Source organism: Podarcis gaigeae (assembly GCF_964106915.1).
Source record: "Podarcis gaigeae genome assembly, chromosome: 4".
NCBI lineage: Eukaryota > Metazoa > Chordata > Lepidosauria > Squamata > Lacertidae > Podarcis > Podarcis gaigeae.
The window spans coordinates 43,741,711-43,769,173 of NC_139677.1; the positions used below are offsets into that span (position 1 = coordinate 43,741,711).

At 41.7% G+C, this 27,463-nt stretch overlaps 3 protein-coding genes across 13 annotated transcripts in view; 2 read left to right on the forward strand and 1 right to left on the reverse strand.

The window, feature by feature from the left end:
• Nucleotides 1–20,046, forward strand: part of LOC310842497 (uncharacterized protein) — a 34,811-nt gene extending 14,765 nt beyond the window's left edge. For 3 of the 8 annotated variants that reach the window (XM_083734596.1, XM_083734597.1, XM_083734598.1), the window contains 2 exons: nt 16,798–16,899; nt 19,767–20,046. In XM_083734596.1, the coding sequence (XP_083590722.1) occupies nt 16,798–16,899; nt 19,767–20,016 (352 nt within the window). In that variant the 3' untranslated portion in view covers nt 20,017–20,046. Of the gene's footprint in view, nt 1–644; nt 2,201–3,138; nt 3,262–14,265; nt 14,728–16,797; nt 16,900–18,846; nt 19,164–19,407 lie in introns of those variants that run through there. The other 5 variants (XR_014563111.1, XR_014563112.1, XM_083734601.1 and 2 more) reach the window with 4 other exon arrangements.
• Nucleotides 1–26,830, reverse strand: SMPX (small muscle protein X-linked). 3 transcript variants are annotated; one of them, XM_083734648.1, is made up of 5 exons: nt 26,635–26,830; nt 23,589–23,648; nt 18,005–18,088; nt 15,066–15,219; nt 1–557 (listed from the first exon to the last, which is right to left on the reverse strand). In XM_083734648.1, the coding sequence occupies exons 2-4, from the start codon at nt 23,625–23,627 to the stop codon at nt 15,082–15,084; spliced, it is 261 nt and encodes an 86-aa protein (XP_083590774.1). In that variant the 5' UTR covers nt 23,628–23,648; nt 26,635–26,830; the 3' UTR covers nt 1–557; nt 15,066–15,081. The 3 variants fall into 3 exon arrangements, with proteins under 3 accessions (XP_083590774.1, XP_083590775.1, XP_083590776.1); XM_083734649.1 differs by having other exon boundaries at nt 26,606–26,813; XM_083734650.1 differs by lacking the exon at nt 26,635–26,830 and adding an exon at nt 25,618–25,974.
• Nucleotides 22,009–27,463, forward strand: part of MBTPS2 (membrane bound transcription factor peptidase, site 2) — a 33,631-nt gene continuing 28,176 nt past the window's right edge. The window contains exon 1 of one of the 2 annotated variants that reach the window (XM_083734464.1): nt 22,009–22,142. In XM_083734464.1, coding sequence (XP_083590590.1) covers nt 22,044–22,142 — 99 coding nt within the window. In that variant the 5' untranslated portion in view covers nt 22,009–22,043. The remainder of the gene's footprint in view (nt 22,143–27,463) is intronic. The other variant, XM_083734468.1, reaches the window with a different exon arrangement.

Consider the following 27,463-nt stretch of genomic DNA (forward strand, 5'->3'; position numbering starts at 1 on the left):
TTTTAGGTGTTAAGGAATATAAAATGTTTACTGGGCACAATCAAGTTAGCAATATTTAAGGGCCACTGGTTTCCATGAGAAAATTTAACTGTGTATTTAGCTTTCCTATTGGCATTTATAGGACCAAAAAGAGCTGCTTCTGTAGCACACACATTGTATATGGAATGTTAACCTTTATATGCATATACTCGGCATATCTATGATATTTATTACCATGCTCTTTTGAGCATATTCGGAAAAGTGAGTAAAATGAATGCTTGTTTTCTGAAAAAATGTTTTATTTCAATTCTACTCTCAAAATAATACTACATTTATCTCTAATTGTATGATCAAATTCACTTCATGTATATGTACACATATGCTTTGGTGCGGCTAATATAATCCATATGCTTTACGGTAATCAAAACCAATAACAAGAAAGTCCATAAATGTGCAAATATTCCTCTGACATTTCTTGTATATAGGATGCTCACAATCATCATATAAATATATAAACTATTGCAGTGAACTTTCTTCATTACAATCCATTTAGCTTCTCCATATGCGTCTTGGCAGACCTGCAAAATAAAATCCAAATGAGATTCATTTGCATTTTTGGAGGAAATACATGGGAATTCTAAAGGGCAATATATTCTTATTCATAGAGACAAACATCATGAGTCATATAAAACCTTCACAAGCTCCTGCTATGTAGGGGAAGAAAATCTACATATTAGTCTTGTACTGAAAGAGGATGCAATTAAAGATGGGTAACCCAACCAACACACTTGTATGTTAGTACAGTCCCACAAGACCATACCCACCCATTTCTCAATATGGATGAGAAATGCACATAGTGTTTTTTTGTTTCTTAGTGTGTTACTAGTCACATTTATTGTGCTTGCCCATCCCCAGATTGGGGCCAATGAGACTTGTAGACCAAAACCCCACTGAGTCATTTTGCTTTAAGCTTTCATTGGATTGTTTGCTATGATATTGTGTGGACTTAGCTAGACATGGTGGGTGGTGGGGTAGCGGGGGAGGCAGATATGTTTATTCACATGCCAGTCCTGTTCATTTTTAAAGCTGTGTCTCATTTTTGCATCAAAGGGAGACATGGGTGGGGAGCTGGACCATGAGACCATAATGAGAGCTTTGCTGGATTAGGCCCGTGGCCCATCTGGTCCAGCATTCTGTTTTCATAGTGGCCAACCAGATGCCTATGTGAAGACTAGAAACAGGACCAAAGTGCAACATCTGTCTCCTGTGGTGTCCATAAACTCGTACCCAAAGGCATACTGTCTCTAAGTACCCTGTCCCCGGCTTATCCACACTCTTCTTCTTTCAGATATTTCCCCCTCTTCTCAGATAGTATCTGAAACCTGTTAGAAAATCAGTTTTAGCTGCTGTTTGTGCACAGGTGGATTGGACCCAGAGTGGATTTTCGTGAATATTTTATCAAATTTATACTATGAATGTGAAAAGAGAAAAGTGAGAAGGGACATTGCAATAACAAATTGTTCACAATATAATGATCCAGTGTATCAGGAAAAGCAGGGGCGTATACTAACAAGTCCTATAAAAATCTCTGCTCTCCCTTATGCATTATCAACTTGCACCATACATCCAAAGGAAAAATTATTTGTCAACCCAACATTTCTTCTGATTTATGCATCTCTTTCACTAACTTTTGACAACATTTTATATCCTTGTTGGGACCATCTGTTGGGACCATCCAACTGCACTCAACGGCTGGAGAAAATTTGCTGTATTCCAGCTCTGTGCAACCTGTGATCCACAAAATTAAATGTAATCCACCCCACACATAGGGTGATCCTTCAGGGACTTGATAAGCCTCCTTTTATGCTGATTGCCTGGGACAGCTTGTGGAATTCCCAGAGGATCATGATACAAGGTTGGAGAATGCATTGGGTCACAATTTACAGAACTCCCAATATGAATTTAAAGTAGCCTGTTTCTGATTGGGCTATAGGTCTCATTGGCCCAATTAGCAAGAAATGCAAAGGAAGTTCTGAAAATGTCTGCTCAGAACATTCAGGGATTGGGAGCTGTTTCTGGCACATTCCCAGATGTCTGAATGTATGTATCTTTGGTGGATCAGACATACTAACTTCAGTGATTATTTTTGTCCTAACTATGCTCCAAAGAGTTCGAGGGTGGGGGGACATAGTTTTCTCACCCCACCCCTATTAATCCTCATAACATCTTGAGAGGTAGGTTAAGATGACAAAGGTAAGCTGGCCCAAGATCATCAAAACTAACTTCACGGCTGCATCGCAAATTGAACCTGGGTCTCTGTGGTCCTAGTCTGATACAATGTTTGCTACCTGAGGGTGCAAGGAAAATCTGGCACTCACCCATTCCATGACAGATGGATCTTATTACAAAAATGGTGGAGAGACAAAATCCTACAATACACCAGAGTTTAGCTTAGGGGCCCTAGATGAGCTCATGTGACACAGCACTGTCCCCCAAAATTTTATTGCCACTCCTCGCCAACCAGACCCGTCAATTGAGGCAACTGGCTCACTCTCCCCAATGGTAGGGCTGGCCTTGATCATGCTTTTTTTAATATGATTGTGATTTTCAATTTATATCCTTCGCTTCCTCTCAAAAGGAGCCCAGGATGACACATGCACAAACAACAAACCAATTAAAACACCTAAGAACATCTACTCTAAAAAAAAATAGAAATCTTGTGGCTGAAAGCTGCTGTTGATAAGGAAGGCAAAAGAACATATGAAACTTCTAAAGTTTTGCTCGAGATATTCTGAGTACACAAGTGTACTTGCATTCCAATCTGAGTAATTACACTCTGCCTACACAAATTCTCCCTGCAGTTTCGTTTGGAAATGTTCCTTCGCTGTTCCTCTCCTAAGGAGTGAGCTTTGCAACTGTGGGTGGATGAAATGACACTGAAACCGGCAAGAGCTTGTCCTCAGTTTTAAGTGCACAGTGCCTATTAGCTCAATACTGTAGTCTTACTGTTAAGAACATCATGTGCCCCAAAGAGCCAGTAAACTATTTTGATAACAATTAATGCAAAAAGTTGCCAGCACAGTGTGTAGTGTGTGCTATATATAAAATATAAACAGCATAGGGTGCATCTATTAATAAGCATCTTGTGTTGTTTAATAGGCTTAAGGGTGCAAACCTATCACGATCTACTCATCCTATTGAGTTCAATGGTAATTACAGTCATACCTCAGGCTGTGAATGTGATCTGTGCGGGAGGCGCGTTCGCAACCCGCAACGCCGTGTCTGCACGTGATGCGATTCAGCGCTTCTGCGCATGGCCTCGTTTTGTGTTTCTGTGCATGCACGAGTGCCAAAACCCAGAAGTAACCCGTTCCGGTACTTCTGGGTTCAGCGTGGTCCGCAACCCGAAAATGCACAACCCGCAGCATTCGTAACCCAAGATAATACTGTACTCCCAGTTAAGTATGAATAGGATTGAAGTGCAAATAGGTTGCAGTCTATTGGTCAAAGAATCTTAATCTAGAAAGCAGATCATTATGCTGAATTATTTCTATACTAAGTAAATGTAGAACTATCTATATTCTCTTCCCTTTGGAAGAGAAAGTGGGCCACTTTTACATTTCTACTAGTTAAGTTCTAGGTATGAGACTTTGTATCTCCATCACCATCACAATTAACAAATGGCAGCATCAAATAGTGCTGTCTTGATATCATCTTGATAAATATCCGGAACTTCAGATTCAGTTAGATTATCTATAATAACCATGTATCTGAGGGCTTCCTTTTATTATTTCATTAATACATAACAGCATACCAGCAAAGTGATGCCCCAAAATACACTTTGACATAACGAAAGCTTTTCTAATTTTTCCATTACAGTATCAGAGTATTGTTGGGTGGTATGCTGTAATTATATCAATCCAGAACCTCAAAACTGAACCAGAAAAGGCATACAGGAAAGTCTGTGACTCTAGCCTCATAGCCTGAGATATATGCCACATGTGTATGTATGTTTTATATATTACATATGTTTTATCATACTGTATTTATTATCTTTGCTTGGTTGCTATGCCTTGTGTCTTGTTAGCGTCCCATGTCAAGGCAGCAGCCTTACCCCCAGCAATATTTGAGTCATTTCCACTGTCTGCTGGAGGGTTCCTAATTTGCCCATGAGGCCATGTCCTCAAAACCCCACTCACCTGTCAATCAGATGACATCACTTCGATGGGTGGGTGACATCAGCTGAGGGTTCGATTATGTGTTGGCTGTGGGCGCTGGCTCCATGGAAGAAACTGGTGCACACAGCCAATGCTGCAGGGTTTAACTCTTGCTCAGGGTAAATACTGCTCAGTTTGGCTGTGCAAGCCAGTTCCATGCAGAGAACTACCACATGCAGCCAATGCAGCATGTGGTCCTGGCAATGTTCCCCCAGAAATACACAATGCCATATCCTTTTAAGGAAGTATGACTCTTCTGAAACATAGAGATCACGGAATTATAGGGTTGGGAGGGACCCTGAAGAGCATCTAGTCCAACCCTCTGCAATGCAGGGATATGCAGCTGTTCGAGCCATATGGGGATTGAACCATGCTCTAACCAACTGAGCTCAAATACTGTATATTAATTTGTCAGTGGCAATTTAAAAACAATAACAGGGCAGTATTCTCCAGTTATTGCTGAAATCTGCTTTTCTTAAAAGAAAAGCATATACATTGGAGTTTAATGTTCTCTTTAAAAAAATAATGCAGATTTGAAACTTCCATCTGCTGCACCTCATTTGAGAAGCCAGATATAATGAAATCATCAGTGCTGGGAATCTCAAGCAAAGGGGTAGATTACTTCCAGGCTAGATGTCTTGGCTGGCTGTGTCTGTCATGTAATTAAACACTGACTTAAGATTCATACACGCAAAGGGAGATGGCGGACGTTGTATTAGCAGTGCTTAGTATGCCACTTTCAAGCGCTTTGTCCTTGCGACCTCACTCACAGCCTTTACATGCAATTACATGACTGGGATTAGGCTAAGGTTCTTTAAATATTTCCAGCGGAGAACAAGCAATTGTGTGCTGTATGCCCAAAGATGCATGAAATGTTTCCCACTCAACAAGAATCTAAGCCAGAGACCATGTGATGTTTACTCCTCGGCTGAACCCATTTATAGACACATTACTCACCACTGTCCCAGTTAGCATACATGCCCCATTATTTGCAGACATGTTGCCCTTTATACTGTTTGGAGAAAGGCAAAGTGATGAGGCATTGCTGAATTATACTGTTAAAAACCCCTCTGAATCTTACCCTGTGGGTTATGGGCAAGATGCATGCACTTGTTTGCATAGTGCATGGCATTAACTTCCAAATGAATCTGTTATTTGGACCATGTCAGTGAAGGGGGGGGGGGAGAGATAGGTTTAACAGAAGAAATGTGGAAGGAATGACTTTCTTTAGACACTGAGAAATATTTCGTTCTTAGAACACTAAAGCAGACAAACAAAGCTTTTGGAGAAGAGAAATGAACAAAGCAAATATATAAGTGAAACACAAAAGTTCATGAAGCTTTGTAGGCTGCAGATAGAACTGGTGCCAAATGTTTGCATTATGAACGAGAGCAGAAAAAAGTCCATCAAACTGTGTATCTCTTTCAGGCCCAATCCCTAGAAAGGAGCTTCCTGGACTCCACTCAGAATCCATCTAATGTGAGCTTGCATTCTTACCACCATTCCTTTCCATATACACTTTGATTTCAACAGGACCTATGCACAACTCTGCAACCACAGCTGTTTAGCTGGCAAGGAATGTTTTCCTTTGTGGGAAGGTGAAGTGAAATTCTTTTCAGCCAGCGGCACCAGGTGAGACCACCTTCCTGAGTAAATTAATACCGTCAGCAACCACAGTCAGAATGAGAAAACGAGAGGCACTGCTGCAAATCAAAAGTTCTGCAGCGATACTTGATAGGTGTATTTTTAAAGCCACAGTTAAGTGCTTACAAGGGGAAAAATAGAGAAATGAACATTTGGCAGGATGAGGCTCAGTCTTTCCTGATTGATCAACAGCCATCAGTAGTTTTTAAACGTCTAATTCTATAGGCAACTTTTAACGAGGCTGTGTAAGTATGGACACTCTGGTCTCCAGCTGGCAGAAATGCAACATGAAGAGTGTCAGGCTTGCTCCATTTTCTCAGCCTCCAGCAAGCACTTGCAATTATGAATCCTTTGGCTTTCTTTTTGGTCCCTGCTGTTGCTAAGTAACAGAAGTATGTAGACCAATGCCGAAAAGGCAAAGGCATTTCCCTCTCCTGTTGCTGCAGCAAAACTGCCCTACATGGCAGTAAAAAAGAAAAAGAGGAAAAAGAGGAGAGAGGGGAGAGAATAAATTGCAAAATGTGGTGTGAAAGTCCTCTTTTTCAGCTTCAGCTCTTATTCTCTCTTGGAACCATAGGGTTGGGAAGAGACCTCAAAGTAATCTATTCCAACCCCATGCAGAAGGAAATCCACCTACTGCAGACTTTGGTAACAGTTACTTTGATAGTGACATCAATTAAACCTTCAAGGCCATTTTCCATTTACATTGTTGATCTAACTGGACATAGTTTTGTTCATGCAAATGCTACTGTTTTGGGCCATGGTGTAACTGGACAGATTCTACATATTAATTTCCAACTAATCCTAAATCTTGGTGCAAATCTTGGTCCTTTAAAGCTATCATAGATTCATAGAATTGTAGAGATGGAGATGCTCTTCAAATACTGCCTGTGTAAAGATGTCGCCGTAACAGATGAAACTGAGAGACCACTTTGAGAGTGTGTGTGTGTGTGTGTGTGTGTGTGTGTGAGAGAGAGAGAGAGAGAGAGAGAGAGAGAGAGAGAGAGAGAGAGAGAGAGAGAGAGAGAGATTTAGCTCATTGGTAAGGAAGATAATCTTCCCTATTGATACTAACATTGGTGGTCAGTGGAAGATGTGAGTAAACTCGCTATGTTATGTCATGTCCCCACTTCATATTGAGAATGATGCTAAATGTTTTAGCTGTGTGCACTGAAAATTTGTTACAGCGGTGATAATTTCAAGGGTGACCATAATGTACAGCCCAGCTCTTACAGGCTGTATAAAATGGGGACACTTTCGAGGAACCAATGAAAGGATGTAGCTCAATGCTGACACTGACACACACACACACACACACACACACACACACACACACACACACACACACACTAACACTTCCAGCATCCCAGAAAACAGGAACTCAGAAATGGTTTGAATGTTACTAACACTGCCCAGTTTTCTGGGAGAAAGACCCATTGAATGAGTAAACACACATAGAATTGTGCTGGCTTGTAGGTTATCAGTGAGAGATAAACAATTCAGTGACTTCAAATTCACGGTGCCAATTACTCTCTGAGAAGTGCTGGTAAATATGTCAGCTCTAACCGATGTCACTTCAGAATGAAGTAAAGTGTATGTATTATGACATGAGCCTCCAATTGACTAGTCTTCCAGTGCTGATTATGTTATATGTAATATCAAACAAACACTGGACATGGCAGCTCTTGGGTTACTGGCAGGTGATTATGTTTTACTGGAAGTTTTATTTAATGATGGATTGACCTCAGGGTGCCTCCATCTTTGGCTGTCGAATAAGAGTTGCAATATCAGAAGGTGCAAAAATTACAGAGAGTATTAAACAGGGAGGATCAGGCAAGCTCCAGAAAGTATTTTCAAGTCCCCTGTGAGAGTCCACAAAGTGATTTTTAAAAAATCCAATTTTATGCCTTTATTTAATTGTGGTAAATAAACTATCTGGATTTTTTTTTTTAATGAGAGAAAATTGTATTCCATTCACATGCTGCGAAGGATTAAAAAAATCCTAAGGGTGAGCTATAGACAGATACTATTCCTTTGCACCATTGCAATTTAATATTAGGATAAACAATTATGTTTATACTTGAATAAGGCCTCCATACACGAAGGGCAGAGCTGTGATCCATCACAGTTCAGCTGCAAAGGAGCAACTTTCTGATGAGGCACCTTCAGCTTTCAGCAATTGACAGAATGGTGCTATTCAACGAGAAGGGTTCTTTAACTTAGATACTATGGTTTTTGTTTTGTTTTTTGTATCTGCCCCAAATCCCAAACTATTCTCAGAACAAGAAATAGCCAAGAAAAGCAATGTTACTCTCCTGCTGTTGAATAAGAGATAAGAACATATTGTGAATTTACATTATTAGTAAAAAGGAAAGGGGGGCAGGAAGGAAATATGTTTCTCGTTGTCAGGGAAACCCAGAAGGCCAAATTATGAACAGAGCTGAACAGTTTCCATAGCTTTGATAATTAAATGAGAAAATGACTAGATTCATTTCTCCAAATGAGGTTCCTAGAAGGAGGCAGAGATGAAGAGAGATGCATTAAGGCTGCCGTGGCTAAATAGAACTAAAAACAACAAACTTTGAATAAAAAGGTCCAAACGAAAGTGACATCTAAAGGTTCTGGTCACGCATAGCTCAGTAAAACCAACCGCAAGGAAGCTTTTTATACTATATTTAATAATTAGATCTTGAGTGCCTCCTTGAGGAACCAACAGGTCCTGCAGATCAGAGCAGCTTCTACTGCTGAATTCAGCTGTCCTTAAAGAAACATTTCCAGGGTAGGTATACTGATCATTAGTCCTGATTTGTTTGCAGGGAAATTAGATGAAGTTGGCTATTTAAATGAGAATTTATTCTGATCTGTTTGCAGGGATGTTATGTTATTCCACACATTTGCAGGGATGTTATGTTATTCCACTCAAAACCAACTATAACTGTGCAACCTGAATTTGCCGGTATGTGACTCAATCCCACCTGACAATCAGATAGTGTGGAAGCACCCTGGGTCAAGGAAAGAAAACACAACGATGCTTCCAGTGTATCCTAGTCACTAGCTCAAGCTCAAACTCTTTGGAACAGAGGCTATTCCATGAGGAATTCATACTGCAGGTATGCTTTCAATGAATATAAATGGTAAAGGGACCCCTGACCATTAGGTCCAGTCGTGACCGACTCTGAGGTTGCAGCGCTCATCTCGCTTTATTGGCCGAGGGAGCCAGCGTACAGCTTCCAGGTCATGTGGCCAGCATGACAAAGCCGTTTCTGGCAAACCAGAGCAGTGCACGGAAACGCTGTTTACCTTCCTATTTATCTACTTGCACTTTGACGTGCTTTCAAACTGCTAGGTTGGCAGGAGCTGGGACCGAGCAACGGGAGCTCACCCTGTCACGGGGATTCGAACCGCCAATCTTCTGATCAGCAAGTCCTAGGCTCTGTGGTTTAACCCACAGCGCCACCCGCGTCCCTTCAATGAATATAAAAGGGTCTAAATGTGTGTGCACCAGCAGCTACACAGTATGAAAGGATACCATTTCTGGGACTAGGTGTCTGATTTGGATACATGTTTTGAAAAATGCAAGGCTCTCAGTAAATATGACTCAGCTGAAATAGCCCATGTGATGATTCGTGATTTTGACCCATACAATGCATCAGGACAGCTTCTCCAGCTATTATAGATGCAATACTAGCATGAAATTAATACATGTGCAGTCTTCAGAAGAACATAAGAATCTGACTGATGCCAAGTCAGTTCCTTTGCTCTATCAACCTCAGCAGCTCTCTAGGATTTCTTCCCACTGCAACCCCACCCCACCCCACCCCACACTACATGGGCACCCAACTCTCTGAAGAGTGTTGGGTGCCCATGTTTAGGACCCTCGTATTTTCAGGACTGCCTCTCCTGGTATGCCCCGCAGAGGACCTTACGGTCCATGAATAACCATAGTTTAGAGGTCCCGGGCCCTAAGGAAGTCAGACTATCCTCCACCAGGGCCAGGGCCTTTTCAGTGATGGCTCCGACCTGGTGGAATGCACTGTCCCATGAGACTAGGGCCCTGCAGGATTTAACCTCCTTCCGCCGGGCCTGTAAGACAGAGCTATTCTGCCTGGCCTTTAATTTGATTTCAGCCTGATCTTTTATTTCCCTTCTCTTCCCCCTCCCCCCTTTTTATGAAGATTACCTGCTTTGGGACCCCACAGCTAATTCTCCCCTAGCCTCCTCGCTGGCCCAAGTAGGTCTAATTTAGCCAGCTAGCCCTGGTGACTATCTAATGTTTATTGGATGGATTTCCCTCAAATTGATTTTTGAACTTTGAATTTTATTGTTATTCATGTTTTTATTCTGTATTTTATGCTGCTTTTATGTTGTATTACAATTAAGTATTTTAAATTGGTTGTTGGCCACCCTGAGCCTGGGTTTCTGAACTGGGAAGGGTGGGGTATAAATAAAAAATAATTTATTATTAAAATAATAATAATAATGAAGAGGTTTCTCAGGGTTGCAGTGGAAAGAAGGGACTACAAGGAAGTCCCCTTCCACAAGCTTCCACTCCTGGTTCTCAGAATCCAAGCCACTCATTCCATTGCTTATACTTGCATCCACGTGGGTAGTATTTCCTTTGATTCTGAAGGAACAACCTCTTGCCCATGAGGGCTGAAATCATGTCAGTTCCTATATATTCCTTTCCCCTGACAAGCGGGAGTTCCATTGCTGTTGGGGTTGCTGCTTTCACCCTTTTATGTTTGTATGGGGCGGGGTGGGGGGGGAGAAAGCTCATTCTCACTGAGCACTTTTGGAGCCAGGGTTGCAGCTATTACAAAGTGCAGATGTAGGCAAGCCACTCTCTCCCTGGTCTGTTTGTCCGAAGAAGAAGCAAGAGCTTTTCCTCCTAAGTGCACTTACATTATTATTGTTTGTGCTATATGAACAGTTTCATATGGCCGAGCTTGGCGTAATAGCAATTTGGAACAAAGCTTCCTCCTCGGCAGCAAATGGCATAAAGAACAAACACAACTCAAAGCTGCAGGCCTGCTTTTACATATTACTGGGGGAATAAACGGGCCTTTTCAAAGCCAAAGAAAGGTTAACATTCCCTCCCCACCCTGCACGAAAGAAATTAGGAGTTCAACTCTTTCCAAGCCTGAATTCTTAACTTCAGATTTAGCCATCAGTGTCTGACAATGACGACTGGCAAAGGCATACTGTTGCCAGTGTGGTGGACGCAGGTGGCACTGTGGTCTATACCACAGAGCCTCTTGGGCTTGCTGATCAGAAGGTCAGTGGTTTGAACCCCCATGACGGGGTGAGCTCCCATTGCTCTGTCGCAGCTCCTGCCAACCTAGCAGTTCGAAAGCACACCAGTGCAAGTAGATAAATAGGTACTGCTGTGGTGGGAACGTAAACTGTGTTTCTGTGCACTCTGGTTTCCATCATGGTGTTCCGTTGCACCAAAAGCAGTTTAGTCATGCTAGCTATATGATCCAGAAAGCTGTCTGTGGACAAACACCGGCTCCCTCGGCCTGAAGTGAGATGAGCGCCGCAACTCCATAGTCGCCTTTGACTGGATTTACCCGTCCAGGGGTCCTTTACCTTTTACCTTTTTACCTAGCGACTATGGTGCTGGACCAGAATACAGTGGTACCTCGGGTTACATACGCTTCAGGTTATAGACTCTGCTAACCCAGATATAGTACCTCAGGTTAAGAACTTTCCTTCGGGATGAGAACAGAAATCGTGCTCCGGTGGTGCGGCAGCAGCAGGAGGCCCCATTAGCGAAAGTGGTGCTTCAGGTTAAGAACAGTTTCAGGTTAAGAACGGACCTCCAGAACGAATTAAGTACTTAACCTGAGGTACCACTGTAGATGAGAACAAGGTTCAAATCCCCACTTTGAAGGGTGACCTTGAGCCAGTCACTGCCTCTCGGCCTAACCTACCTCACAGGGTTGCCATGGGGATTAAATGTCTTGGTGATGTGTAAGTAGCTGCATTAACCTGCACTGGCATTCTGATTTCAATACTGCTAGGGGATACGCCCTAACAGCTCTATTTTGGGTTTGTTTGTTTTTCTGTAGGCAATGCTCTGGCGAAGCAGCATTCAGCTGGATGAACTCTCTGCTCACTAGCTGGTGAGCAGATGGTTTAATCCTGCTCCTTGCAGGTGTCTGCTTCTCCAGAGCATTCCTTGCAGGGGAAGGTGCTGCTGAAGCAGCACCAAGCAGGATTAAACTCTCTACTCATCAGGGTTCAGTCCTGCTTTCTGACAAAACAGCACCCAGCATGGCAAAACCATTCTTCTCCACCCATCAGCTGGGATCACCCCCCTGACAGACTAAGATGGAAGTTGCCTGTCCCTGATTTACTGGAATAAGTCCAATTGACTTTGCAGTGCTAAAGAAGTCATTTTAAACTGTGTTTTTTTAAATAAAAAAATATGGTGTAATATCTGTGCTATTTTTCTAGAAAAAGAGCTGCCGGAACTCACCCTCATTCTCTTAGAATGGCGCCCACCTGAGAGGTGCTGGAACTGAGTTCCAGCTGAAAAAATCTCTGCTTTTAATATTAATGTTGTGCTTTAATAGTTATAACCTACCCTGGTACCCTTAGGGTGAAAGGCGGGAAATAAATTGTGATGATAATAACAACAACAACCATGATGTTGAACACACTGCTGTAAAAATGTGAATGTTCTAGTGGGTAAATGGTTGGACAACAGATGATATATAGATCAGCAGATCTAACTCTGGGATGAAAAACAAGGCCTTGCATATATATATATATATATATATATATATATATATATATATGCTTTCGTAGATTTTCACGGGTACAGGAATGCAGGTTTTGGTGTCCTCGGGTGTCTTCCCGTGTAAAAGTTGGGGTGTCTAGGCGACGTTTCGACGAGGTCTCACTCGTCATCTTCAGGCTGGTGCTTTCGGCTTCTTGTTCTTGTTTTCGGCTTCTTGTTATATATATATATATATATGGTGGCTGAAGTGTAGATCAACATGTCCAGGCCTATGGCAACAGCCCAGGCTATGGGAGGTGAAGTCTTTCAGACCCTCAGGGGAGTTTTGTGGTCTCATGGGCAACAACAGAGGGCTTACAATTACACAACGCATGAAAGGCAATCACTCCAGCAAAAAAAGCTGAAGTGAAAACATACTCAAAATATAAAGATTTTAAAAGCACTATACTGAAGTAATAACTTAGCCTGCTCTTGAGCACAGGACTGTGAACACCATAATTAGGTAGCCTCCTATCAAGTGACATGAGGAAAAATTACAAAAGGGAGTGATGGAAGACAAAAGTGTGTGAGAAATAAATTAGCTTGATTACCGGGTTGGAGCTGTGATATTCGAGATCACTTTGTCAGCTTAATTGGCTACAATTTATGCAGCTCTATCAAACCTAAGGCATTAATAGGGGAAGAGGTGTACTCCACGTCCTTAGGAACAATTAGCCCTTGTCTTTCATGAAGGTATTTGGGAGACTCTCTGTGCTGGAAAGTGTATGCAATTTGTAAGGTTAATTATTTGCATTATTTATTATTACCTTTTCTTGGTAGTGCCTGTTGCCATAATACCTTGAGCACAATTTTTGTGGTTCAAACAGATCGCACAATGCCCATGTACAGAGAATTAGCTGTTCTGTATAATATTCTCAGCTAGCAGTCTCTAATTATGTTCTCCTTTACATTACATCCTGTACATTGTGCTTTCCTCCCCGTCAAGTTTCCCCCCAAAACAAAGCCAAGAAAAGATTGATCCTTTAATTGTAGCAATAGGGGCTTCACATCCATGGTGCATGATCCTGAGGTAACCTTACAGGAGCTGTGAATCTAAGCTCTGGCTTGTCATCTACAAGGCACCTTAAATGAACCCCTCCATGTGAGAAGCAACAGTGGTAGGAACCTCAGCTGTGTTATTTATTAAATCTGTATACCGCCCTTCATCTGAAGATCACAGGGTGATTCACAGAATAAAATGCAAGATGAGAACACAAAAGACATAATAAAACAAGAAAAAAAAGACAAACCAATAACTTCCCTCCCACAAACACAAAGAACGGGCCATTGACCAAAATAAGAAAAGGTAAGGCAGAAACCGTAACAAGCAAATCCAAGCTGGTTCAATGAGCTGAAGCTAAAGGTTTTTATCCTCCCCTGTTACAAATGAGAAGGGGGGGGGGGCATTTTTTAATGCTTTACCCAGGCTACCCAATTTTGAATGGGTACATTGGGTACTATCTCACGGTGATATTCTGGGTAATAAAGTTTCAGTCTTTATGCTATGGCTGTTTGCCTGGACTGGAGTATGGGCTGTATTCTACGAGACAGAAAAGAGGGGAAGGGTAGGGACAGAGCTATCGGCATTTGTCTATTTAGGCAAACAGCCATTTATTTGTAGTGTATGTTTTTTGTCTCTAGTGCTTTTATACAACATGAAGGTGGAGCCACCATCCTGCACATTGTAGATGCCTCTATGTGACAGCCCCGTTATTCTGTAAGTGTGCTCCTCTTCTTCCTGAGATGGGTTTTTAAAAGCTGTACTTCATATCCAGACTATATGGAAACAAGACATTATCTGTTTTTGCACCAATTAACAACTTATTTTTGGTTGATCAAAGCCTATTGTTTCTAATTTTAAAGTGAAAGCATAATTGTTCAACCTACATTTTGCCTCTCTTCATGTATTATAATTTGAATAACAGAAGAATAATCACAGTGCTAATTGAGTGTACTATAGCCTGTGCGTTTTTATGAACAAATTGAGGTCGTATAGAAATTAGCTTCTGAATATTTTAGAAGTGACCTGCTACTGCATTAGGATTGGATTTCCAAAATTTGCCTTTGGTTTACAGAGCAATAAAAATGACACCAGTAGCTTTATTTCTTGGCTTGGGTTCCTTGATTTGCAAAATGGGAGAAATGGTCTATTCAAGGGATATTTTTTTGGTCAGAATTAAGAGGGCACTTTGGGAAAGCATTACAGTGACCTGACTCCAAAAGGAGTACTCACAGGATAAATGCAGTACTGTAGTTTGGAATAATTTCTCTGATTCTTAAGCATATTTCAATCAAGGGTAGTTGCCACAAGATGACATTTCTTTTTATGCAAGGTTCTCAACTCCATCTCACCATACTGATAATTGTAACCAAAGCAAAGTTCCCTATATTTCATTGTAGTTTAGGTAAAAAAAGATAAGTTAAGGGACCCCTGGACATACCTTTTCATTCCTGTTACTACTGTTCAGCTCTTGGGACAAATTTCAGCTCACTCTTTACATTCTGGATCTCTGACAGGTTTACAGCTGGGCCAGGTAATTTCTTGGCTCCTGGGAGCACCTTTTTCTTTTCCTCTTCTGAAGAAGCTGGAAGGCTCTGCAGACAAAAAAACCCAGCTACTTCAAACTAATACACTGGGGGATGTTTCCATTTTCACAATGACCCAGTTCACATGCACTGCTAAGCACTGCTAAGCCAAACCAAGATTGTTCTTGGCTTACAGCTCAAAGTTTTTCTGGAATGAAACAAACTGGGAGCCCTGGTTGAGGCAAATCCGCTCCATGCTAAGCTAAACCATGGTTATACACACACATACTATAAGCCAACTGTTAAGTTGTGGGTGAACATATCAGATGACACAGCGATTCTTCAAACAGCTCTTGTTTATTCACAGGCCAGAACAGAACTGAACTGAAGGGTTCAGCCACCTGCTTATATAGAGCTCAACTACAAAGCAACAGTAACAACTTTCTGTAACTATCCAATCACTGAATATCACTTTCAATTCCTTATTTGCATATATGGACCTGAGTGAAAACTATCTACAGTATCCCACTGCTGGCCCAGGGAGAGAACTTCAGTACATAACACCAACAAATTATATTTTTTTAAACCTCCCAGCTTTAGCCCTGGGTAATGCTGCAGCATAAGGACTGAGGGGGGAGTGCAGTGGGTGTGGTCTCTTCTCCAATAACCCACATGTTCATGCATCTGCACAGTGCTGTTTTTCTAAAGAAGGGCCGGAACTCACCATGAACACCTCCCTTGTTCTTTTATCATGGCAACAGCGCCCACTTGAGAGGCGCTGGAACTGAAAAAAAGCCCTGCATCTGCGCCAAGCCATGATTTGCCTTGGCATTACGTGCGAACTAAGCCATTATGTGACAGATCTACTAAAGTGCACAGAAGATACTAGATCTGACAGCCTGCTGAAGACTGCAAGGATAGCTCTGCCACATCTCCCAGATGATCTACCTAACCTGGTAACCACATCACTTTTGAGAAGCTATAGAAACACTGTGGAACTTTAAATCTCTGGCATTGACTGATTGCTTCTGGTCATTCAGTGTTTAGGCACCTATTCATGTAGCATGCTATGCTTCTCCTCCAGAGCCTGCTTGCCTGCCTATGAGTCAGACTGAGGCAGCTGCCTCAGGCGGCAGAATCTCATGGCATGGCACCCACTCTCCCCTGCTACTGCCACTGGAGAAGCAAGAAGGCAAGCTTCTGAGGTGGCTCTGTGACTTGGCTTCTTTATTGCACTTTTAAAGGACCACAAACAAGTTTGGAAAAAGAACACTCAAGGCCCTCTTCTCTTAGTTGTGGGATAGGAAGGATTATTTATCACAAGCTTTATAATATTTTGTGCAGATACCCCTTTCATTGTTACTAGCGGGTCTTTATCCATACAGCATCTCACAGGAATGAACAGAGGCAAACTGAGTGGTGAATATTTTAAAACCATTTAAAATATGCTCTAATTGCATAACATTTTGAAAATGGGCCTCTCCAGATAATTATTTATTTCTTCAAATGATATGAAATATAAATTTGTGTTGGGGCTACTGGCACATTTATGGAACCTAAAATTAAGCATAGCTGATGCTGCAAATAGATCACAGTAATCATAGCAATATCTGTTCTAAAATAACCTGTCTCCTTGCATCTTTTCAGATTTAAGAGGAATAATTTTGCTCCTGCAATACGAAGTTTTCATAGGATTGGATTGAGGGAAACAACTAACTGCATGGGCAACATAATTCTGCATTATAACATGTAGGTGACCTATTTATTTTTATTTTAAAATGTACGTCCCCCTTTTAACTATGTAGATCTCAAATTGGTGAGTTAAGACCAAAGCAGCTGCTTAAAATTGTTCACTGAAATATGGTTCTGTTTTGCAGCTGGAAAAGTAGAGCCATGGACTGTGTGATGGCTGTGCCACAGTCTGCAAAGTTTCTAGTCCAGAAGTTCCTTATAAAACTATTATTTAATTTCAGAAGTTCATGACGCATAGCTGCATATCTCAAATTTTCTTTCAGTAAGTCCCATGCATCTGAAATTGAATTTGGCTTCAGGTTGATAGAGTCAATTAGCTGTCTGGTTGTGGTAAATTACTGCATGCTAGCAGATCTGTAGATGAACAGACTGTGTTCTCATCTGAAATGTTCACACCTCCTACACAGTTTCCTTGCTTCTTGCCCTTTCACTCATTTTCCAGCTATATCCAAATATCTGCCTACATTTCAGCCCACTGAAACCCACATGTATACTCCAAGTACTCAAATTACATAACCCATTTTTGGAAATTCATAAGGCTCCATTCGATATCTAAACTTAGGATCTAGGCCCTTTTTTCCTACTCCCTTCCTCTCCCCATTATACTATTACTACTATACTAGTACTAACACCATCCCAATACAATGAATGGTGAAAAGTCTTGAGCTGTAATCAGCTGCTACTAGCCACTATCCGAATGGTGGGAGTTGTGGAGATATTTGTATAGGGTTCATCCGGGATGGGGGAGTTAGACATGCCTCCCATATGCACTGTGGCCCTGTTGCAAAGTAGGACTCCTTGCGGTTACTTTTAGAAGCCAAACATTAGGAAATGCAATCATGCAACACCCATCTAACTATAGTGGTGTTTCCAGATTGCTCAGGGTCTCTGTTTCTTGCATTTGGAACACAATATCCACCCTTAGTTTGGAACCAGATTTATGTTGCACCCATACACTGATCCCCAAAATACCACCAACCATTGTGTGTATTAACTAATTGTACTTGAATAGAACTGATTTATACTGACTGATCATTATAAGCCTTCTTAAAATAACGAGAAATGAACTAGGCTAGCAGATGAAGACATATATTGCTCTTACCTCATCAGCTTCAGTAAATTCTTTTCTTTTTGGTGGCTGACCTGCTCCAGGTAAAAGGGCTCCCATTGGGATGTTGATATTAGCCTGGAAGTTAGAGTTCATATCAGTATAGCATCAGGATATCATCGGCAGCATCATTTTATTCGTATGCTGCCTTTCCGTAGTTAAAACGGTGCTCCAGGCGGCTTACAACGTGACAAGATTTACATAATTACAAACATAACAGAAGTCATAAGCAATAAATAAAACACATCAAAAAGTACACAACCAAATGGAAACAATTTCCATGTAAATCATAAGATCTAAAACTAAAGATACAACAATAATATCAACAACAGCTCTCTCAACCTCCCCCCCCCCCCGTAACCAATACTCCAGTCCAAGAATCTGTTCAACAGCTTCAGCTTTTGTAGCTGGAGTCAGTCAGCACTCCACTCTCCCAGACCAGATGGGAAAGGGCCAGCGAGGCAGGGTGCAGGTCTTCCAGGGTTCACAGCCAAGATGGTCTCATTTAAAACAACACAGGTATAAATTAAAAACAATTTAAAAGCAGCTGCAGTCCTTGTGAAGCCTGTCAGGCCCTGCCCCAAGCCAGGTAGAAAGAGGCAAGGGCAGGGTCCTTCAGGCCCTCAGCAGGCCCTCCTAGCTCCCTACTTGATGTGGCAGGCTTACAAGGACAGTTTTTTGCATAGTACAAAATGGTAAGATCTGCTCTTCCTGAAGAACTGCTGTACATATCAGTCCAGAGATACGCACGTCAGCCTGCTATTTGTCCCCTGTGGTGTCTTTTGCCCCTTCATTATTTTGGTAACGTTCTTTGCAAATTCTGATTTTCCCTGAAGGTGGGTTTGCTGTCCATCCAAGTTCAGCTGTGACTGTCGAAGTAGCCATTAAGGTTTCTGGCTGCTGGATGCTATCATTCCACCATAGGCTTTGTGTTTACAAGCTGCATGACATGCAGAAACTCAGAAGGTACTTTCCCCCATCACATTGCCACTGTGCTGAGTCAAGCTGCACCTGCTAAGGACATCAGAGGATGTTGCAGGGGCAGCTGACAGTTCAGGGGAGCCAGGGGAGGGGGGCACACCACCAGAACCAGAGGTGCCCCCATCTCCACAGACACAGCAGCCTCTGAGGCAGCAGGAACAGGAATACAGTGGTACCTTGGGTTACATACGCTTCAGGTTACAGACGCTTCAGGTTACAGACTCCGCTAACCCAGAAATATTACCTCGGGTTAAGAACTTTGCTTCAGGATGAGAACAGAAATCGTGCAGCGGCAGCACAGTGACAGCAGGAGGCCCCATTAGCTAAAGTGGTGCTTCAGGTTAAGAACAGTTTCAGGTTAAGAACAGACCTCCAGAACAAATTAAGTTCTTAACCCGAGGTACCACTGTATACAGCTGTAAATTCCACTGAAATGGTCTCCATACATGGTACTTCTAATAGCAGTAAGAGAATGAATTACTGGTGCAGCCATTAGGCAGGGCGAGGCCACTGCTTCAGGTAGCAGAAGCCTCCAAGATGGTACCCCCGTGGACCCACTCCCTGCCCTGCTGCCTCCACCACTGGCATTGACGCAGATTTCGGGTGAGATCACACTGATTTCCAGCAAGATGTTGCCAAAACTAAGTGCCAGAGGTGGCAGCAGCAGGGCAGAATTCCCATTTCACATCAAGCAGTGAAATGGCACCGCCATCCTGCTGTACTCTATTTTCCAACTCATCTATTAAAATATGTGCTTGTATTTCTTTGTTTTCAGGCAGCCTTCTGGGGGCAAGTCCACTTTTGTTAGCAAGCTCCAGTTAGTGTCCTCTGGGCGGTATAGGTCTAATAGAAGGCTTGCAACTGGGCCTCATTCATGTGGAAGCGCAACTGGACCGAACCCCAGGTTTCACGTGGAAGCAACTCAGTTTAGGGTGGCCACTTATGTGTTACCAAAAAAGATGGAATGCATCACCCAAAAGCAGACAGAAGAGGGCACCAATTTGCATGGCATTTGCCTGTGCTGATTTTACAGGTATAAATGCAAATTTATATATCTGTAGTACAATACATTGGGACGCAGGTGGCGCTGTGGGTTAAAGCCTCAGCGCCTAGGACTTGCCGATCAAAAGGTCGGCGGTTCGAATCCCTGCGGCGGGGTGCGCTCCCGCTGCTCGGTCCCAGCGCCTGCCAACCTAGCAGTTCGAAAGCACCTCCGGGTGCAAGTAGATAAATAGGGACCGCTTACCAGCGGGAAGGTAAACGGCGTTTCCGTGTGCGGCTCTGGCTCGCCAGAGCAGCGATGTCACGCTGGCCACGTGACCCGGAAGTGTCTCCGGACAGCGCTGGCCCCTGGCCTCTTAAGTGAGATGGGCGCACAACCCCAGAGTCTGTCAAGACTGGCCCGTACGGGCAGGGGTACCTTTACCTTTACCTTTAGTACAATACATATCACCATAGCAGTCTGCTGTTCAGGTGCCAACTGCTGATGGGCAGCTTGGAGCCCCTGCTTTTCCTTCTTATGGTTCTTTATATTTAAACTGGACTTGGACTGAATAGCTCTTCAAAGAAGTGGAACCTTTTGTGTTCAATGGGCCTTGCTCCTATAAAAGACTTTAGTGCTAATTTCTTGTTTGCCACATTCACTCTTGGCCAAGTGTCTGGGAGTGGTGGAGGAATAGGTGCGTGCCAGTCAGGGCATTTTTTTCAGCCGGAATTTGCAAGTAGTCAGTTCTGCCACCTTGCAGGTGGGCGCCATTAGCTTTATAAGAGAAGAAGGGCGGCATTCATGGTGAGTTCCGACACCTTTTTCTAGAAAAATAGCACTGATGCCCGTCACGTGTGTAGCCACTTCTCACACAAACTCTGGCAGGCATGTGGACACAGCACCCCTTCCTTAGCTGTGTCAGCAATCCTTGGCGCATAGGAATGCATTGAACTCAGTGGGACTTACCTCTGGCTAGACATGTATAGGGTTGCACTGTCTATTTAGCTGTAAAGTTAAAGAGATCTGTGATACACACACACACACACACACACACACACACACACACACACACACACTTTGTATAATATACAATTTTGCTTTCAAGGCTCATGGCTTGAAAGAAAATATTTTTTCTATGCATAATTGTGGTAAAATAAACTCACATTTCTCTAGAAGGTTAATGGGGAATCCTTAGTGGATAATTCCCTTTAATGGAAAGTAAGGGAGGCTGTAAACTACATTAAGTTCACAATACTGAGTTAAACTCCATGTTTAATGGACTTAAACTGTTTGTTTCAATGCATTTAAGTGAATTGTTTATTAGAGCTTATTTAAAACTACATAATAATGCCTTGTCATTTATCAAAATGTAGATTCCCTGTGCTTATAGAATGCAGTGCAGATGAAACAATTTGAAAATGCTAAAATAAATGTAACGCTCTACTGCATAATTGCTTTCGACTTCGTGTATTAAAATGAAAAGGCTCCCTTTGTTTTGTTGACTGATGTTTGTGTACTGCAATCTATAAATAAAAGTTATTTCCCCCAGAGATTGGTAGACATTTTTCTGCTTGCTTTCAAGAGAGAAGCAATCATCCTGCCCATTTAAATCTTCACAATATATACCGTTTTTGTTTGCCTAGCCACCATTAAAAACTCATTGTGATAGAAAATTAATACTATATAAATCTATTTACTACCAGGAAACAAATATTTCCTGTCTTCAAAACCAATAAAAAGCTATAGTAATTTCAAGCCTCTGATAGTACTGCTGGATACCAATATCCATAGGCTGTAATTCAGAAGGTTGTGAAGAGAAAAATCTTTCACTATTCCACATGTGGATGTGCAAACCTTGTACAGCTAATATACACAGTCAGTGTAAAATAGAATTATAAAAGTCAGAGAAAATTGATAAAACAAATACCATTAGCCATACTGCTGGATAAGTGTTTAATGGATATTACAGTATATTATATATTAAATTTGTATTTGTTTAAAAAACAATAAAAATGTTTTTGTTTTTTTAACATCAACCAGACAATGGAGGAAAAATAGATTTTGAGCATGGATCTGTGGAATTCCCTCACAGTCCTAAGAAACAAATGCAGACATTCTGCTTTAAACCATGGACTGCCAATTGTAGGGCTGGAACTTCAAACTATGGTATGTGCTCTCAACTATAGTAAGTAGAAACCATGATTTTCCATTACAACTATCCTGAACTCAACTATTGGCCTAATTTGGGTGGTTATATCTGGGCTTTATATGCAGCTGATCTCCCTCCCCTTGTGACATGTAGCCATCAAACACTGGTCTTCCATTAATCCATCTGAACTGGAAAACTATGGTTGTGCGGTTTGGAACAATCCAGAATCAAACAAGAAACTGTAGTTAACTGGAGACTTTCAGGTTAAATAACTGAGGAGGGATAAGGCTATGTGTGCCGATGAAAGGCTTGTGCATATCTTGGTTAAATGCGCCAATATATGATCATCCAAATAGAGCCATAGCAGTTCTGCAAACGCTAGAAGCTAATATTATTTGATAAAACAATACAAGGTATTTACCCACACCTTTGTATTCATGATAGCATGTTAATATATTGAGTACATCTCATTGACTACAACTGTGAACACTTAAAAGGGTTGTTCAGCTTGAGAGCATTGGCTTGATGCAGTGTGGGAGGTGGCGCAAGTCTGCAAGGGAAAGAGGCAATTGGCAAAAGTCACCTTCCTTTCCTTCCTCCAGTGAGAGCCTCTGCTGGACCTTGGGCCCTTCCTGTATTTGGACATAGGCCTATTAGGAGCATAATGGATACTCCAGATGCAACCCAGTGTAAGCAAATGAAGGCATACTGAGAATATGGTTGTCCAAGAGACTCTCTCTCCACACACACACACACACACACACACACACACACACTAAATATTAGTATTGGGAGACGGATGGTGAAAACAGATGTCTGTGAATCTAAACCGATGCCATTGAATCTAAACTGGCACAAGTTCTAATACTTTGGATTTGCTTGTTTATGTAGATTGGTTAACTTACTTCCATACAGCATTCAGTGCTTTGCAGTTCTAAACATGTTTACTTGTAAGTACTGTATGAAGAGAACTTCAGCTTTTTATACCTGTCAAATTCTTTTCTTTCTTTCTTTTAAATAATCTTGGCTTAGCTTAAAAGATGCCAGTAATGGAAAGTGAATTTTGCTGGACAATTAGAAGTAAGCAACACACAAACATAGGCATATATGTGATGTTTGTGCAGTCAAATGATTTTAGATGATGTACAAAAAACCCCTCCAGCTTCTTCAACATGCTTCGTGGAAAATGCTATAGGTTGTTTTTGTGTGTGTGTGTGTGTGTGTGTGTGTGTGTGTGTGTGTGTGTGCTTGGCACAGCACACGGGAAAACTAGATAAGATAATTAAGCTGATAATGGAATATGTAAAACCATGGAAAATATGGGATCAAAATGCATTTACTTGCATGATAAGCAAGTTTTAAATAATTCCTAGTTAGCGCTGAAGCGTCAAACAAACGGATGTTTTGTTTTCAATCAAAATACTTCTTATTTACTACTAGTAACATAAAATATTATCTCTTACCTGAATGCTTCTAACATTCGAAGCTGGCTGTTTTGACATTTTAAAGGAAGAGATTTAGCCCTGAAAGCAAAATAAGTATGATTACTAATAAAAGAAAACTTTTTCATGAGCAACAATGGCTTGATAAACTACAATTTAGCCCATGTTTCTTCTTGATAGGTATTCATTCATCAGTCCAGATTGTCTTTCGGGCTTAGTTTCAGAGTTACTTAGATACAACCATAGAATGCTGCAAAGGAGTGAGAACACCTGAGCTTCCCTTGTTAATTTTTCATGGGCAGAAAGAGCAAGATCGCTTTCCCATCACAATAGTAAATGAGAAGTTAGCTTTTCCATCAAACGGCACATATTCATGGGAGAGCTACTTATTAATATGTTCGCTTCAAGTTACACAGTCAGGAATTGCTTATATTGAAAACCTGGCTTTTGTTGATAAAAAATTAATTTGCCCCATATAAAACTTGCAAAGGCATTATAAATTCCTTTAACTTTAAACCGAAGGTAATGCATCTTCTCAAAAGTAAAAGGCAACTGCAGCCTGAAAGTGATAAACAAACTACTTGAAGGCCTGTTAATATGGGTTGTTGAGAGAGGAAAGATGAATGACTATTTAAAACTGCAGTTTGTCCTCTCTGTCTAAACATGGCACTGCCTACATGTGGCTTCCCAGGAGCAGTTCTTTAAGCTTGTAAAGCTCTTAAACGGAATATTAACTTTGGGGTGAAAATAAAGTAACAAAAATAATGTGAGGGCAGAGCAAAGCCCCTATAGAGGTGCCTCATGGATTTGTGGAGAACTTCTGGCAGAGACAATCTTTCTTCCCTGCTCGTTTCTGCTGACCTCATTATTGCCAGAGAAATCAGGACAACAGAATGCTGAAGAGTAAAAATAGACAACCTTATTGGGCTACGCTCTCTCTTCCCCCTTCCCCTTTGGTACAACTGCAGGCTATTAGACATTCAGGAATCAAAATATAACAGTAGGCTGCAGCAACTTTATATTTGACTACACATGTACAAGAGCCAATGCTGTCACAAGTTCAACAACTCTGGGGTTTGTTTTAAAGAAGCTCAATAATTTGTGGGTCTTCCTAAAAAAAAAAAGCTCAACCCTACAAGCTGATAGTGCTGTCATGTTGCACGGATATTCCTCATGTTGTACAAGGACTTCTGGAACCCAGCCAGATATGCAATATTTCACCAGAATACCCACCAAGGGGAGCAGGGGTGGGTGCTGTCTTCCTCCTACACTAACATCCATACAGAAATACCAGGAAAGAAAAAGTAGTTCCTGCACAAGACCTTCCAGGCACCCTTTGGAGCCATGAAGGCTACAATTCTATATACGGAACACATTTACCTGGGAGTCAGCTCCACAGCTGTCCGTGAGGTGTACTGCAGCAGGGACATTAACACAGGAGAATCTGGTGTCCTCCACTGACTGCTGGTCTACTTCCACCAGATCCATCCAGCGCTGCTGATAGACATGATGGGAGTTGCAGTCCAGCAGCAGCTGGGAGGGGGGGGTCATGGTTTCCTTGCCCCTGATGTATAGGATTGTGCTGTCAGTACAAGAAATTATAGGGCACAGAGGGAGTTGTTGTAGAAAGGAACTGAAGTATCTCCCTCTGCACCTTACTGAGGCTTGCACTACTTCATGGACCCCATAAATCCAGACGATCTGGCACAGGATAGTTTCTTTTTCTTCTCTAACTCTCTGGAAGAAACATGGCCCAGTATGGCTACAGTAGCAGCAAGCATAACTCCCTTCCTGCAAGTCCTTGTGACACAGAGCCTGAGGGCAACTGTGGACCAAGGAGCAATGCCTCCAGTCTTCCTCATCTACCTCTATCCTAACTTCCATGCAACAAAATGGGAGTGATCAAACTCAACTAATTATGCTCCTCAATGCTTTCCTAAGTATTCGGCTAACTGGTGTTAAAACATCCAATATTTAAATACAATTTTTAGCTGAAAACCTGGATACTACTAAATCTTTCAGGCATTCAAACATTTAGTTCACAACTTACCTTTTATGGCATCAGTCTACCACATGTTGAAAGCAATGCCACAGTTGTTTCTTTTTGGAACTATTTAGCACTTGACTTCATTGTGCGAATGTCCCTATGATTCCTGAACAGGCGCAAGGGATAGGAAGGAATAAAACTCAAAGAAGTGGTGATCTTCTCTGCCTGATCTAAAAATAAGTCCTGAGAGAGGGTGCCAAAGGACACGCAGCTGTTTGCACCGTCCAAGCTCTTCGGTTTGCTTTAAAGGAGCTGATCTACCTGAGGCACTTCCATAATTTACGTCTTTCATAACACTACCCTAGATCCATTTGAAGAGGAGCTAGGAATGTCATCCTTTGACTCCTTGCTGTATGCATGAAACTGGCACAAGTGTTATAAACAGAAAGCTCTGCTGTGTTGAAGACCTAGATAGAAATTACACCGCTGGGAGCCCAACATGTACTGTACTGAAAGCAGAAGAAAAGTCCATGCTGAAACTTTACTGCTCGCCATGCAGATGCACCCCATCAAGTTCATTGTAACTACCGGTACTTGCCTTATGACAATTCTTATGAAATCCTTATGATCTCATATAGTGATCTTATAACTGTTATAACTTTGCTGGTACTTGCAACAGCATCAACAAACATCGGGTAAATTAAAATATTTCAAGCAGACAACAATAAAGAAATGGTGGAGGAAAACGTGCCTTTTTTCTAACTGTATGAAGCACATTTCCATAGGGGCCATGTTGGCATATACACAGGGGATATTCTTAAGATAATTCTAAGTGGCATCAACATTCTTACTGTCTTAAATTTCCAGTGGAGTATAAAGCACTTGTAATAGCAGCCTGTGTAAGCATACTGATCTGGTTTACAGAGATTAAACTTTACAGAAAAGGCAGTTCATTCATTCATCTCCTAGCAATATATGAAAGTGTTTTCCCAAGTCAACCTTTCACTTTTTCAAACAGCACCCCCTCCCCATATTAGCTTTTATTATGTACCTGGTTATTTATATAAGAAACACTCCAACCTGTCAGGAGAGTAGATGCAAACACCTCCTTTCGATGCTGAGTGATGCACCTTCTTCGATCAGATGAGACCTTCCCTGGAATCCTGTAGAGGTGGCTGGAATTGATGAAGCTCTTTGTGCCTGTGTACTAACTACCAAGAACACTTCTAGGGCTGGAGCAGTGCTGAGTTTAGAAGCCAAGTGTAAAAGAGAATTCCTGTCATAGCTTACAGTTGTTCTTCCTAAATATAGAGTCGGATTCATCCTGTAACTTCATTCCCTCATGGCTAAAATCGGGGCTCAAGTGTCAAGCAGGAAAGTGTTAGCAAACTCACCGTCAGGACATATTTTGCTCTCATTTTCTCAATGTTGAATTTAGGATTGTTTTTATTTAAAAATAAACAGATTTTGCTGTTGGTAGGACCTAAAGAGTAGCATAAGTTCCCAAACTATTTAAGGCAGAGAGCAAGAAAGACATGCAACACTTCCTTTTGGTTTTCACGCAAAGTTGTCCTCAAGCTACTCAAATGTGGTTTGATGACCACAAAGTTAGAGACCAGTTATGCAGGGGCATTTTCAGTGATATTTCCAAATAGCTGTTTGCTAGTATAACTGTTCTGTTGCACTAAGGGCTGAGTCCAAATGTTCAGTGATTACCATTTTTGTGTTTTGTCTACTGATTCAAGCCTCAATCTAATAAATTTGGGCCTCCAATTTATTTGTCTTGGTAAATATTTCCCCACTCGCACAGAGATGTAACAAAACAAATACATTTATTAAATTACTAAAAAGGGAAATGGGAAAAAAGAAACATATCCTCTGGTAACCTTGAGCAGTGATATTCCAGAAG